Genomic DNA, 16,017 nt, shown 5'->3' with positions numbered 1-16,017 from the left:
TCACCCCCTGTGCTCACTGCCCCGTGTCCTAACTCACACCGAGTCCCACTCACCCATCACCCCCTGTGCTCACTGCCCCGTGTCCTAACTCACACCCAGTCCCACTCACCCATCACCCCCTGTGCTCACTGCCCCGTGTCCTAACTCAGGCCGAGTCCCACTCACCCATCACCCCCTGTGCTCACTGCCCCGTGTCCTAACTCACACCCAGTCCAACTCACCCATCACCCCCTGTGCTCACTGACCCCGTGTCCTAACTCACACCCAGTCCCACTCACCCATCACCCCCTGTGCTCACTGCCCCGTGTCCTAACTCACACCCAGTCCCACTCACCCATCACCCCCTGTGCTCACTGCCCCATGTCCTAACTCACACCCAGTCCCACTCACCCATCACCCCCTGTGCTCACTGACCCATGTCCTAACTCACACCCAGTCCCACTCACCCATCACCCCCTGTGCTCACTGACCCCGTGTCCTAACTCACACCCAGTCCCACTCACCCATCACCCCCTGTGCTCACTGCCCCGTGTCCTAACTCACACCCAGTCCCACTCACCCATCACCCCCTGTGCTCACTGCCCCATGTCCTAACTCACACCCAGTCCCACTCACCCATCACCCCCTGTGCTCACTGCCCCCGTGTCCTAACTCGCACCCAGTCCCACTCACCCATCACCCCCTGTGCTCACTGCCCCGTGTCCTAACTCGCACCCAGTCCCACTCACCCATCACCCCCTGTGCTCACTGCCCCGTGTCCTAACTCGCACCCAGTCCCACTCACCCATCACCCCCTGTGCTCACTGCCCCGTGTCCTAACTCACACCCAGTCCCGCTCACCCATCACCCGCTGTGCTCACTGCCCCGTGTCCTAACTCGCACCCAGTCCCGCTCACCCATCACCCCCTGTGCTCACTGCCCCGTGTCCTAACTCTCACCCAGTCCCACTCACCCATCACCCCCTGTGCTCACTGCCCCGTGTCCTAACTCACACCCAGTCCCGCTCACCCATCACCCCCTGTGCTCACTGCCCCGTGTCCTAACTCACACCCAGTCCCGCTCACCCATCACCCCCTATGCTCACTGCCCCGTGTCCTAACTCGCACCCAGTCCCACTCACCCATCACCCCCTGTGCTCACTGCCCCGTGTCCTAACTCACACCCAGTCCCGCTCACCCATCACCCCCTGTGCTCACTGACCCGTGTCCTAACTCGCACCCAGTCCCACTCACCCATCACCCCCTGTGCTCACTGCCCCGTGTCCTAACTCGCACCCAGTCCCACTCACCCATCACCCCCTGTGCTCACTGCCCCGTGTCCTAACTCACACCCAGTCCCGCTCACCCATCACCCCCTGTGCTCACTGCCCCGTGTCCTAACTCACACCCAGTCCCACTCACCCATCACCCCCTGTGCTCACTGCCCCGTGTCCTAACTCGCACCCAGTCCCACTCACCCATCACCCCCTGTGCTCACTGCCCCGTGTCCTAACTCGCACCCAGTCCCACTCACCCATCACCCCCTGTGCTCACTGCCCCGTGTCCTAACTCACACCCAGTCCCGCTCACCCATCACCCCCTGTGCTCACTGCCCCGTGTCCTAACTCGCACCCAGTCCCACTCACCCATCACCCCCTGTGCTCACTGCCCCGTGTCCTAACTCACACCGAGTCCCACTCACCCATCACCCCCTGTGCTCACTGCCCCGTGTCCTATCTCACACCCAGTCCCACTCACCCATCACCCCCTGTGCTCACTGCCCCGTGTCCTAACTCACACCGAGTCCCACTCACCCATCACCCCCTGTGCTCACTGCCCCGTGTCCTAACTCACACCCAGTCCCACTCACCCATCACCCCCTGTGCTCACTGACCCCGTGTCCTAACTCACACCCAGTCCCACTCACCCATCACCCCCTGTGCTCACTGCCCCGTGTCCTAACTCACACCCAGTCCCACTCACCCATCACCCCCTGTGCTCACTGCCCCATGTCCTAACTCACACCCAGTCCCACTCACCCATCACCCCCTGTGCTCACTGACCCATGTCCTAACTCACACCCAGTCCCACTCACCCATCACCCACTGTGCTCACTGACCCCGTGTCCTAACTCACACCCAGTCCCACTCACCCATCACCCCCTGTGCTCACTGCCCCGTGTCCTAACTCACACCCAGTCCCACTCACCCATCACCCCCTGTGCTCACTGCCCCATGTCCTAACTCACACCCAGTCCCACTCACCCATCACCCCCTGTGCTCACTGCCCCCGTGTCCTAACTCGCACCCAGTCCCACTCACCCATCACCCCCTGTGCTCACTGCCCCGTGTCCTAACTCGCACCCAGTCCCACTCACCCATCACCCCCTGTGCTCACTGCCCCGTGTCCTAACTCGCACCCAGTCCCACTCACCCATCACCCCCTGTGCTCACTGCCCCGTGTCCTAACTCACACCCAGTCCCACTCACCCATCACCCCCTGTGCTCACTGCCCCGTGTCCTAACTCACACCCAGTCCCGCTCACCCATCACCCCCTGTGCTCACTGCCCCGTGTCCTAACTCACACCCAGTCCCGCTCACCCATCACCCCCTGTGCTCACTGCCCCGTGTCCTAACTCGCACCCAGTCCCGCTCACCCATCACCCCCTGTGCTCACTGCCCCGTGTCCTAACTCACACCGAGTCCCACTCACCCATCACCCCCTGTGCTCACTGCCCCGTGTCCTAACTCACACCCAGTCCCACTCACCCATCACCCCCTGTGCTCACTGCCCCGTGTCCTAACTCACACCGAGTCCCACTCACCCATCACCCCCTGTGCTCACTGCCCCGTGTCCTAACTCACACCCAGTCCCACCCACCCATCACCCCCTGTGCTCACTGACCCCGTGTCCTAACTCACACCCAGTCCCACTCACCCATCACCCCCTGTGCTCACTGCCCCGTGTCCTAACTCACACCCAGTCCCACTCACCCATCACCCCCTGTGCTCACTGCCCCATGTCCTAACTCACACCCAGTCCCACTCACCCATCACCCCCTGTGCTCACTGACCCATGTCCTAACTCACACCCAGTCCCACTCACCCATCACCCCCTGTGCTCACTGACCCCGTGTCCTAACTCACACCCAGTCCCACTCACCCATCACCCCCTGTGCTCACTGCCCCGTGTCCTAACTCACACCCAGTCCCACTCACCCATCACCCCCTGTGCTCACTGCCCCATGTCCTAACTCACACCCAGTCCCACTCACCCATCACCCCCTGTGCTCACTGCCCCCGTGTCCTAACTCGCACCCAGTCCCACTCACCCATCACCCCCTGTGCTCACTGACCCCGTGTCCTAACTCACACCCAGTCCCACTCACCCATCACCCCCTGTGCTCACTGCCCCGTGTCCTAACTCACACCGAGTCCCACTCACCCATCACCCCCTGTGCTCACTGCCCCGTGTCCTAACTCACACCCAGTCCCACTCACCCATCACCCCCTGTGCTCACTGACCCCGTGTCCTAACTCACACCCAGTCCCACTCACCCATCACCCCCTGTGCTCACTGCCCCGTGTCCTAACTCACACCCAGTCCCACTCACCCATCACCCCCTGTGCTCACTGCCCCATTTCCTAACTCACACCCAGTCCCACTCACCCATCACCCCCTGTGCTCACTGACCCATGTCCTAACTCACACCCAGTCCCACTCACCCATCACCCCCTGTGCTCACTGCCCCATGTCCTAACTCACACCCAGTCCCACTCACCCATCACCCCCTGTGCTCACTGCCCCCGTGTCCTAACTCGCACCCAGTCCCACTCACCCATCACCCCCTGTGCTCACTGACCCCGTGTCCTAACTCACACCCAGTCCCACTCACCCATCACCCCCTGTGCTCACTGCCCCATGTCCTAACTCACACCCAGTCCCACTCACCCATCACCCCCTGTGCTCACTGCCCCCGTGTCCTAACTCGCACCCAGTCCCACTCACCCATCACCCCCTGTGCTCACTGACCCCGTGTCCTAACTCACACCCAGTCCCACTCACCCATCACCCCCTGTGCTCACTGCCCCGTGTCCTAACTCACACCGAGTCCCACTCACCCATCACCCCCTGTGCTCACTGCCCCGTGTCCTAACTCACACCCAGTCCCACTCACCCATCACCCCCTGTGCTCACTGACCCCGTGTCCTAACTCACACCCAGTCCCACTCACCCATCACCCCCTGTGCTCACTGCCCCGTGTCCTAACTCACACCCAGTCCCACTCACCCATCACCCCCTGTGCTCACTGCCCCATTTCCTAACTCACACCCAGTCCCACTCACCCATCACCCCCTGTGCTCACTGACCCATGTCCTAACTCACACCCAGTCCCACTCACCCATCACCCCCTGTGCTCACTGCCCCATGTCCTAACTCACACCCAGTCCCACTCACCCATCACCCCCTGTGCTCACTGCCCCCGTGTCCTAACTCGCACCCAGTCCCACTCACCCATCACCCCCTGTGCTCACTGACCCCCTGTCCTAACTCACACCCAGTCCCACTCACCCATCACCCCCTGTGCTCACTGACCGACATTGGCTCCCGGTTAAACGATGCATCGACTTCAAAATTCCCGTCCTTGTGTTCCAATCCCTCCATGGCCGTCGCCCCTCCCTATCTCTGTAATCTCCTCCAGCCCCTACACCCCTCCCTATCTCTGTAACCTCCTCCAGCCCCTACACCCCTCCCTATCTCTGTAATCTCCTCCAGCCCCTACACCCCTCCCTATCTCTGAAACCCCCTCCAGCCCCTACACCCCTCCCTATCTCTGTAACCTCCTCCAGCCCCTACACCCCTCCCTATCTCTGTAACCTCCTCCAGCCCCTACACACCTCCCTATCTCTGTAACCCCCTCCAGCCCCTACACCCCTCCCTATCTCTGTAACCTCCTCCAGCCCCTACACCCCTCCCTATCTCTGTAACCCCCTCCAGCCCCTACACCCTCCCTATCTCTGAAACCCCCTCCAGCCCCTACACCCCTCCCTATCTCTGTAACCTCCTCCAGCCCCTACACCCCTCCCTATCTCTGTAACCTCCTCCAGCCCCTACACCCCTCCCTATCTCTGTAACCTCCTCCAGCCCCTACACCCCTCCCTATCTCTGAAACCCCCTCCAGCCCCTACACCCCTCCCTATCTCTGTAACCTCCTCCAGCCCCTACACACCTCCCTATCTCTGAAACCCCCTCCAGCCCCCACACCCCTCCGACTCTCTGTAACCCCCTCCAGCCCCTACACCCCTCCCTATCTCTGTAACCTCCTCCAGCCCCTACACCCCTCCCTATCTCCGTAACCTCCTCCAGCCCCTACAACCCTCCCTATCTCAGTAACCTCCTCCAGCCCCTACACCCCTCCCTATCTCAGTAACCTCCTCCAGCCCCTACACCCCTCCCTATCTCTGTAACCCCCTCCAGCCCCTACACCCCTCCCTATCTCAGTAACCTCCTCCAGCCCCTACACCCCTCCCAGATCTCTGCGCTCCTCCAATTCTGCCCTCTTGCCCATCCCCCCGATTCCCATCGCTCCACCATCGGTGGCCGTGCCTTCAGCTGCCTGGGCCCCAAGCTCTGGAACTCCCTCCCTGAACCTCTCCCCCTCTCTCTCCTCCTTCAAGATGCTCCTTAAAACCCACCTCTCTGACCCAGCTTTTGGTCACCTGTCCCCAATATCTCCTGATGTGGCTCGGTGTCTGGTACTGTCTGATAATCGCTCCTGTGAAGCACATTGGGACGTTTCGCCACGTTGAAGGCACTATATAAATGCAATGTGATGTTGAATTAAGAGTAACGCAGATTAATTGTTATTATTTTACAGGAGCCCACACGCAGAACAATAAGACCACTGTCCCTCCAACATCAATCTCCGATGCTCAAGTTGACGAGGGTGAGTTACACGTGCGCTCCCTCAGTACTGCCCCTCCGACAGTGCGGCGCTCCCTCAGTACCGCCCCTCCGACAGTGCGGCGCTCCCTCAGTACTGCCCCTCCGACAGTGCGGCACTCCCTCAGTACTGCCCCTCCGACAGTGCGGCACTCCCTCAGTACTGCCCCTCCGACAGTGCGGCACTCCCTCAGTACTGCCCCTCCGACAGTGCGGCGCTCCCTCAGTACTGCCCCTCCGACAGTGCGGCACTCCCTCAGTACTGCCCCTCCGACAGTGCGGTGCTCCCTCAGTACTGCTCCTCCGACAGTGCGGTGCTCCCTCAGGACTGCCCCTCTGACAGTGCGGTGCTCCCTCAGGACTGCCCCTCTGACAGTGCGGCACTCCCTCAGTACTGCCCCTCCGACAGTGCGGTGCTCCCTCAGGACTGCCCCTCTGACAGTGCGGTGCTCCCTCAGTACTGCCCCTCCGACAGTGCGGCACTCCCTCAGTACTGCCCCTCCGACAGTGCGGTGCTCCCTCAGTACTGCCCCTCCGACAGTGCGGCGCTCCCTCAGTACTGCCCCTCCGACAATACGGTGCTCCCTCAGTACTGCCCCTCCGACAGTGCAGCGCTCCCTCAGTACTGCCCCTCCGACAGTGCGGCTCTCCCTCACTACTGCACCTCCGACAGTGCGGCTCTCCCTCACTACTGCCCCTCCGACAGTGCGGCTCTCCCTTACTACTGCCCCTCCGACAGTTCGGCGCTCCCTCAGTACTGCCCCTCCGACAGTGCGGCGCTCCCTCAGTACTGCCCCTCCGACAGTGCGGCACTCCCTCAGTACTGCCCCTCCGATAGTGCGGCGCTCCCTCAGTACTGCCCCTCCGACAGTGCGGCACTCCCTCAGTACTGCCCCTCCGACAGTGCGGCACTCCCTCAGTACTGCCCCTCCGACAGTGCGGCACTCCCTCAGTACTGCCCTTCCGACAGTGCGGCGCTCCCTCAAGTACTGCCCCTCCGACAGTGCGGCACTCCCTCAATACTGCCCCTCCGACAGCACAGTATGGCGCTCCCTCAGTACTGCCCCTCCGACAGTGCGGCACTCCCTCAGTACTGCCCCTCCGACAGTGCAGCACTCCCTCAATACTGCCCCTCCGACAGTGCGGCACTCCCTCAGTACTGCCCCTCCGACAGTGCGGCACTCCCTCAGTACTGCCCCTCCGACAGCACAGTACGGCACTCCCTCAGTACTGCCCCTCCGACAGCACAGTACGGCACTCCCTCAGTACTGCCCCTCCGACAGCACAGTACGGCGCTCCCTCAGTACTGCCCCTCCGACAGTGCGGCGCTCCCTCTGTACTGCCCCTCCGACAGTGCGGCGCTCCCTCAGTACTGCCCCTCCGACAGTGCGGCACTCCCTCAGTACCGCCCCTCCGACAGTGCGGCGCTCCCTCAGTACTGCCCCTCCGACAGTGCGGCACTCCCTCAGTACTGCCCCTCCGACAGTGCGGCGCTCCCTCAGTACTGCCCCTCCGACAGTGCGGCGCTCCCTCAGTACTGCCCCTCCGACAGTGCGGCACTCCCTCAGTACTGCCCCTCCGACAGTGCGGCGCTCCCTCAGTACTGCCCCTCCGACAGTGCGGCACTCCCTCAGTGCTGCCCCTCCGACAGTGCGGGACTCCCTCAGTACTGCCCCTCCGACAGTGCGGCACTCCCTCAGTACTGCCCCTCCGACAGTGCGGCACTCCCTCAGTGCTGCCCCTCCGACAGTGCGGGACTCCCTCAGTACTGCCCCTCCGACAGTGCGGCTCTCCCTCACTACTGCCCCTCCGACAGTGCGGCTCTCCCTCACTACTGCCCCTCCGACAGTGCGGCGCTCCCTCAGTACCGCCCCTCGGACAGTGCGGCACTCCCTCAGTACTACCCCTCCGATAGTGCGGCACTCCCTCAGTACTGCCCCTCCGACAGTGCGGCTCTCCCTCACTACTGCCCCTCCGACAGTGCGGCTCTCCCTCACTACTGCCCCTCCGACAGTGCGGCGCTCCCTCAGTACCGCCCCTCGGACAGTGCGGCGCTCCCTCAGTACCGCCCCTCCGACAGTGCGGCGCTCCCTCAGTACTGCCCCTCCGACAGTGCGGCGCTCCCTCAGTACTGCCCTCCGACAGTGCGGCACTCCCTCAGTACTGCCCCTCCGACAGTGCAGCACTCCCTCAATAATGCCCCTCCGACAGCACAGTACGGCACTCCCTCAGTACTGCCCCTCCGACAGTGCAGCACTCCCTCAATACTGCCCCTCCGACAGCACAGTACGGCACTCCCTCAGTACTGCCCCTCCGACAGCACAGTACGGCGCTCCCTCAGTACTGCCCCTCCGACAGTGCGGTGCTCCCTCAGTACTGCCCCTCCGACAGTGCGGCGCTCCCTCAGTACCGCCCCTCCGACAGTACGGCACTCCCTCAGTACTGCCCCTCCGACAGTGCGGCGCTCCCTCAGTACCGCCCCTCCGACAGTGCGATGCTCCCTCAGTACTGCCCCTCCGACAGTGCGGCGCTCCCTCAGTACTGCCCCTCCGACAGTGCGGCACTCCCTCAGTACTGCCCCTCCGACAGCACAGTACGGCACTCCCTCAGTACTGCCCCTCCGATAGTGCGGCACTCCCTCAGTACCGCCCCTCCGACACTCCCTCAGTACTGCCCCTCCGACAGTGTGGGACTCCCTCAGTACTGCCCCTCCGACAGTGCGGCTCTCCCTCAGTACTGCCTCTCCGACAGTGCGGTACTCCCTCAGTACTGCCCCTCCGACAGTGCGGCACTCCCTCAGTACTGCCCCTCCGACAGTGCGGCTCTCCCTCACTACTGCCCCTCCGACAGTGCGGCTCTCCCTCACTACTGCCCCTCCGACAGTGCGGCGCTCCCTCAGTACCGCCCCTCGGACAGTGCGGCACTCCCTCAGTACTACCCCTCCGATAGTGCGGCGCTCCCTCAGTACTGCCCCTCCGACAGTGCGGTGCTCCCTCAGTACTGCCCCTCCGACAGTGCAGCACTCCCTCAGTACTGCCCCCCCGACAGTGCGGCGCTCCCTCAGTACTGCCCTCCGACAGTGCGGCACTCCCTCAGTACTGCCCCTCCGACAGTGCGGCGCTCCCTCAGTACTGCCCTCCGACAGTGCGGCACTCCCTCAGTACCGCCCCTCCGACAGCGCAGTACGGCGCTCCCTCAGTACTGCCCCTCCGACAGTGCGGCACTCCCTCAGTACTGCCCCTCCGACAGTGCGGCGCTCCCTCAGTACTGCCCCTCCGACAGCACTTTGTACTTAGATCAAGTTCCATTGATCTTATTGGCTCCGGTGAAACTTCTAATTGTCCCGTACTTATCTTTCTCCATTGCTCTCCGTTAGATTTCGCCGGGAACGTCATGGCAGTCACGGTAACAGCGCAAGAAGCGGCACAGAATCAGACGATGGACCATCAGACGCTCACCAATGGTGTGTGCGAATTGTCACCCTGCCCTGGGCTCGGGAGCGGAGCGGGGAGGGCTGGTTGGGTTGTGGGGAGGGGGAAATAACCATCGATGACCCCCGCTCCCCGTCACCCTCTCGTGTCGGGCTCAGGACAGGAGTGTGTACCAGCTGTGCTGCACTTTGTAGTCGAATAGCCCACCAACACTCGACGTGGAGAAGATGTTCCCACTTGTGGGGGAGACCAGAACTAGGGGCCATCAATATACGACAGTCACTAATAAATCCAATGGGGAATTCAGGAGAAACTTCTTTACCCAGAGAGGGGTGAGAATGTGGGACTCGCTCCCACAGGGAGGGGTCGAGGCGAGGAGCAGAGATACATTTCTATTCAACCCTCTTGAAATAAGGGGCAACATTTCGTTAGCCTGAAATAAGCTTCTGACCACATAGACGCAGAATCACGAAAACCGCCTGTTTCCCCCTCCATAACATCGCCCATCTCCAGCCCCCTGCCTCAGCTCTTCCGCTGCTGAAACCCTCATCCCTGCCTCCGTTACCTCCAGACTTGACCATTCCAACACACTCCTGGCTGGCCTCCCACATTCTATCCCGTCGTAAACTAGAGGTGATCCAAAACTCGGCTGTCCCCGTGTCCTAACTCGCCCCGAGTCCCGCTCACCCATCGCCCCCTGTGCTCACTGCCCCCGTGTCCTAACTCGCCCCGAGTCCCGCTCACCCATCGCCCCCTGTGCTCACTGCCCCGTGTCCTAACTCACACCCAGTCCCACTCACCCATCACCCCCTGTGCTCACTGACCCCGTGTCCTAACTCACACCCAGCCCCACTCACCCATCACCCCCTGTGCTCACTGACCCCGTGTCCTAACTCACACCCAGTCCCACTCACCCATCACCCGCTGTGCTCACTGCCCCGTGTCCTAACTCGCACCCAGTCCCACTCACCCATCACCCCCTGTGCTCACTGCCCCCGTGTCCTAACTCACACCCAGCCCCACTCACCCATCACCCCCTGTGCTCACTGACCCCGTGTCCTAACTCACACCCAGCCCCACTCACCCATCACCCCCTGTGCTCACTGCCCCGTGTCCTAACTCGCACCCAGTCCCACTCACCCATCACCCCCTGTGCTCACTGCCCCCGTGTCCTAACTCACACCCAGCCCCACTCACCCATCACCCCCTGTGCTCACTGACCCCGTGTCCTAACTCACACCCAGTCCCACTCACCCATCACCCACTGTGCTCACTGTCCCGTGTCCTAACTCACACCCAGTCCCACTCACCCATCACCCCCTGTGCTCACTGACCTATGTCCTAACTCACACCAAGTCCCACTCACCCATCACCCCCAGTGCTCACTGCCCCCGTGTCCTAACTCGCACCCAGTCCCACTCACCCATCACCCCCTGTGCCCCGTGTCCTAACTCACACCCAGTCCCACTCACCCATCACCCCCTGTGCTCACTGCCCCCGTGTCCTAACTCGCACCCAGTCCCACTCACCCATCACCCCCTGTGCCCCGTGTCCTAACTCACACCCAGTCCCACTCACCCATCACCCCCTGTGCTCACTGCCCCGTGTCCTAACTCACACCCAGTCCCACTCACCCATCACCCCCTGTGCTCGCCAACCGACATTGGCTCCCGGTTAAGGTAACACCTCTATTTCAAACTTCTCATCCTTGTTTACAAATCCTTCCCCACCCCCTCCCTATCTCTGTAACCTCCTCCAGCCCCTACACCCCTCCATATCTCTGTAACCTCCTCCAGCCCCTACACCCCTCCCTATCTCTGTAACCTCCTCCAGCCCCTACACCCCTCCCTATCTCTGTAACCCCCTTCAGCCCCTACACCCCTCCCTATCTCTGTAACCCCCTCCAGCCCCTACACCCCTCCCTATCTCTGTAACCTCCTCCAGCCCCTACACCCCTCCCTATCTCTGTAACCCCCTCCAGCCCCTACACTCCTCCCTATCTCTGTAACCTTCTCCAGCCCCTACACCCCTCCCTATCTCTGTAACCCCCTCCAGCCCCGACACCCCTCCCTATCTCTGTAACCTCCTCCAGCCCCTACACCCCTCCCTATCTCTGTAACCCCCTCCAGCCCCTACACCCCTCCCTATCTCTGTAACCCCCTCCAGCCCCTACACCCCTCCCTATCTCTGTAACCCCCTCCAGCCCCTACACCCCTCCCTATCTCTGTAACCTCCTCCAGTCCCTACACCCCTCCCTATCTCTGTAACCCCCTCCAGCCCCTACACCCCTCCCTATCTCTGTAACCCCCTCCAGCCCCTACACCCCTCCCTATCTCTGTAACCCGCTCCAGCCCCTACACCCCTCCCTATCTCTGTAACCCCTCCAGCCCCTACACCCCTCCCTATCTCTGTAACCTCCTCCAGCCCCTACACCCCCTCCCTATCTCTGTAACCCCCTCCAGCCCCTACACCCCTCCCTATCTCTGTAACCCCCTCCAGCCCCTGCACCCCTCCCTATCTCTGTAACCCGCTCCAGCCCCTACACCCCTCCCTATCTCTGTAACCCCCTCCAGCCCCTACACCCCTCCCTATCTCTGTAACCTCCTCCAGCCCCTACACCCCTCCCCATCTCTGTAACCCCCTCCAGCCCCTACACCCCTCCCTATCTCTGTAACCACCTCCAGCCCCTACACCCCTCCCTATCTCTGTAACCTCCTCCAGCCCCTACACCCCTCCCTATCTCTGTAACCACCTCCAGCCCCTACATCCCTCCCTATCTCTGTAACCACCTCCAGCCCCTACACCCCTCCCTATCTCTGTAACCTCCTCCAGCCCCTACACCCCTCCCTATCTCTGTAACCCCTCCAGCCCCTACACCCCTCCCTATCTCTGTAACCTCCTCCAGCCCCTACACCCCTCCCTATCTCTGTAACCCCCTCCAGCCCCTACACCCCTCCCTATCTCTGTAACCTGCTCCAGCCCCTACACACCTCCCTATCTCTGTAACCTCCTCCAGCCCCTACACCCCTCCCTATCTCTGTAACCCCCTCCAGCCCCTACACCCCCCCCTATCTCTGTAACCTCCTCCAGCCCCTACACCCCTCCCTATCTCTGTAACCACCTCCAGCCCCTACAACCCTCCCAGATCTCTGCGCTCCTCCAATTCTGCCCTCTTGCCCTTCCCCCGATTTCCATCGCTCCACCATTTACAGTTAATTCAAACTTCCCCACATTATGGTCCATTTCTCCTCCTTCATTCCTGGGATGTGGGCGTTGCTGGCCAAGGCCGGCATTTATTGCCCATCCCTCGTCGCCCCTTGAGAAGGTGGTGGTGAGCCTCCTTCTTGAACCGCTGCAGTCCGTGTGGTGAAGGTGCTCCCACAGTGCTGTTAGGGAGGGAGTTCCAGGATTGTGACCCAGCGACGATGAAGGAATGGCCGATATATTTCCAAGTCGAGGGATGGTGTGTGTGTGACTGGGAGGGGAACGTGGAGGGGGTGGTGTTCCCATGGACCTGCTGCCCTTGTCCTTCGAGGCGGGTAGAGGTGGCGGGTTTGGGAGGTGCTGCCGAAGAAGCCTTGGCGAGTTGCCGCGGTGCATCTTGTAGACGGTGCACACTGCAGCCACGGTGCGCCGGTGGTGGAGGGAGTGAGTGTTGGAGGTGGTGGAGGGAGTGAGTGTTGGAGGTGGTGGAGGGAGCGAGTGTTGGAGGTGGTGGAGGGAGTGAGCGTTGGAGGTGGTGGAGGGAGTGAGTGTTGGAGGTGGTGGAGCGAGTGAGTGTTGGAGGTGGTGGAGGGAGTGAGTGTTGGAGGTGGTGGAGGGAGTGAGTGTTGGAGGTGGTGGAGGGAGTGAGCGTTGGAGGTGGTGGAGGGAGTGAGCGTTGGAGGTGGTGGAGGGAGTGAGTGTTGGAGGTGGTGGAGGGAGTGAGTGTTGGAGGTGGTGGAGGGAGTGAGCGTTGGAGGTGGTGGAGGGAGTGAGCGTTGGAGGTGGTGGAGGGAGTGAGTGTTGGAGGTGGTGGAGGGAGTGAGCGTTGGAGGTGGTGGAGGGAGTGAGTGTTGGAGGTGGTGGAGGGAGTGAGCGTTGGAGGTGGTGGAGGGAGTGAGTGTTGGAGGTGGTGGAGGGAGTGAGTGTTGGAGGTGGTGGAGGGAGTGAGTGTTGGAGGTGGTGGAGGGAGTGAGCGTTGGAGGTGGTGGAGGGAGTGAGTGTTGGAGGTGGTGGAGGGAGTGAGTGTTGGAGGTGGTGGAGGGAGTGAGTGTTGGAGGTGGTGGAGGGAGTGAGTGTTGGAGGTGGTGGAGGGAGTGAGTGTTGGAGGTGGTGGAGGGAGTGAGCGTTGGAGGTGGTGGAGGGAGTTAGTGTTGGAGGTGGTGGAGGGAGTGAGTGTTGGAGGTGGTGGAGGGAGTGAGCGTTGGAGGTGGTGGAGGGAGTGAGTGTTGGAGGTGGTGGAGGGAGTGACTGTTGGAGGTGGTGGAGGGAGTGAGTGTTGGAGGTGGTGGAGGGAGTGAGTGTTGGAGGTGGTGGGGAGCGTGTCTGTTATATACGCAGACTATAGATATACTCTCTGTGTAGTCACTGTACAGTTGCATAAGATGGAGACTTGTTACCTGATGTACTATCAATCAGGTTTACACTGTGTATATACTATGCTGGCACCACTAGAGGGTGCAACTGGTGGAGACCTGGGTTTCCGGCCCCTGTGGCAGAGGCTGTCCACCGGAGGGCACTGCGGTGGGAGACCTGAGGGTCACCTGCACAGGTGTGCAGGGCCCAGTATAAAAGGCTGCCCACCATGGCGTGTGTCTGACTCTGGAGTTACAAGTAAAGGACCGAGGTCATCACAGTTTGAGTACATTGCCTTGTGGAGTTATTCATACGAGCATCGCAGACATAACAGTGTCGATCCACTTGGTGCTTGAAGGGGGGCTGCGGGGAAAGAGCAGGGGGGAGAGGGACTGATTGGGGTCGCTCTGTCACCGAGCTCCATGGGCCCAATGGGATCCTCCTGTGCTATATCATTCTGCGATATCTTTCCCCGATGTGATGTCTCAGTGCATACTTTCTCTATCATTCCAGGGTTAGGCATGTCACAGACGCCCGCGCCGCCCGACGTGTCCCAGAATTCCCCCGTGACCTCAGGCCAGTTCAGAGTTGACCTCAAGACCCAGGAAGGTGGCGAATACGGTGAGCAGCCAATCAGGTTCTAGTCTTTGCTCCGCCCCTGAGCGTGATGTCGGCAATGTTCGCCCCTGACCCCGTTGTTGCTCGCTGACCTACATTGGTTCCCTCCATGGCCTCCTCCTTTCCTCCTCCTGTGTTTATCCAGCTTCCCCCTTTAATGTATCTCTGCTCCTCACCTCGACCCCTCCCTGTGGGAGCGAGTCCCACATTCTCACCCCTCTCTGGGTGAAGAAGTTTCTCCTGAATTCCCCATTGGATTTATTAGTGACTGTCGTATATTGATGGCCCCTAGTTCTGGTCTCCCCCACAAGTGGGAACATTCTCTCTGTATCCACTCGATCAAAACCTTTCATAATTAGGTCACCCCTCAACCTTAAGAGAAAAGAGACCCGGCCTGTTCATCCTTTCCTGATATGTACACCCTCGCATTTCTGGCATCATCCTTGTAAATCTTCTCTGCACCCTCTCCAGTGTCTCTATATCCTTTTGATAATATGGTGACCAGAACTGTGCACAGTGCTCCAAGTGTGGTCTTACCCAGGTATATGGAGACCAGAACTGTACACAGTGCTCCCAGTGTGGTCTTACCCAGGTATATGGAGACCAGAACTGTACACAGTGCTCCCAGTGTGGTCTTACCCAGGTATATGGAGACCAGAACTGTACACAGTGCTCCCAGTGTAGTCTTACCCAGGTATATGGAGACCAGAACTGTGCACGGTGCTCCCAATGTGGTCTAACCCAGGTATATGGAGACCAGAACTGTGCACAGTGCTCCAAGTGTGGTCTAACCCAGGTATATGGAGACCAGAACTGTACACGGTGCTCCCAATGTGGTCTAACCCAGGTATATGGAGACCAGAACTGTGTACAGTGCTCCCAGTGTGGTCTTACCCAGGTATATGGAGACCATAACTGTACACGGTGCTCCCAGTGTGGTCTAACCCAGGTATATGGATACCAGAACTGTGCACAGTGCTCCAAGTGTGGTCTAACCCAGGTATATGGAGACCAGAAATGTACACGGTGCTCCCAGTGTGGTCTAACCCAGGTATATGGAGACCAGAACTGTGCACAGTGCTCCACGTGTGGTCTAACCCAGGTATATGGAGACCAGAACTGTGCACAATGCTCCCAGTGTGGTCTAACCCAGGTATATGGTGACCAGAACTGTGCACAGTGCTCCCAGTGTGGTCTAACCCAGGTATATGGAGACCAGAACTGTGCACAGTGCTCCAAGTGTAGTCTAACCCAAGGTATATGGAGACCAGAACTGTGCACGGTTCTCCAAGTGTGGTCTAACTCAGGTATATGGAGACCAGAACTGTGCACGGTGCTCCACGTGTGGTCTAACCCAGGTATATGGAGACCAGAACTGTGCACAGTGCTCCCAGTGTGGTCTAACCCAGGTATATGGAGACCAGAACTGTGCACGGTTCACCAAGTGTGGTCTAACCCAGGTATATGGAGACCAGAACTGTGCACGGTG

The 16,017-nt window shown here is 60.6% G+C and overlaps 1 protein-coding gene across 1 annotated transcript in view; it reads left to right on the top strand.

The window, feature by feature from the left end:
- Nucleotides 1-16,017, top strand: part of LOC139251259 (uncharacterized) — a 94,412-nt gene that overhangs the window by 55,111 nt on the left and 23,284 nt on the right. Inside the window, exons 5-7 of the mRNA XM_070873229.1 lie at nucleotides 5,858-5,926; nucleotides 9,299-9,385; nucleotides 14,424-14,531. Of these exons, the coding sequence (XP_070729330.1) occupies nucleotides 5,858-5,926; nucleotides 9,299-9,385; nucleotides 14,424-14,531 (264 nt within the window). The remainder of the gene's footprint in view (nucleotides 1-5,857; nucleotides 5,927-9,298; nucleotides 9,386-14,423; nucleotides 14,532-16,017) is intronic.

The sequence above is a fragment of the Pristiophorus japonicus genome, unplaced genomic scaffold (assembly GCF_044704955.1).
Source record: "Pristiophorus japonicus isolate sPriJap1 unplaced genomic scaffold, sPriJap1.hap1 HAP1_SCAFFOLD_428, whole genome shotgun sequence".
Lineage (NCBI taxonomy): Eukaryota > Metazoa > Chordata > Chondrichthyes > Pristiophoridae > Pristiophorus > Pristiophorus japonicus.
The sequence above is the reverse complement of the archived record's forward strand: the minus strand, read 5'-3'. Positions and strand labels throughout refer to the sequence as shown.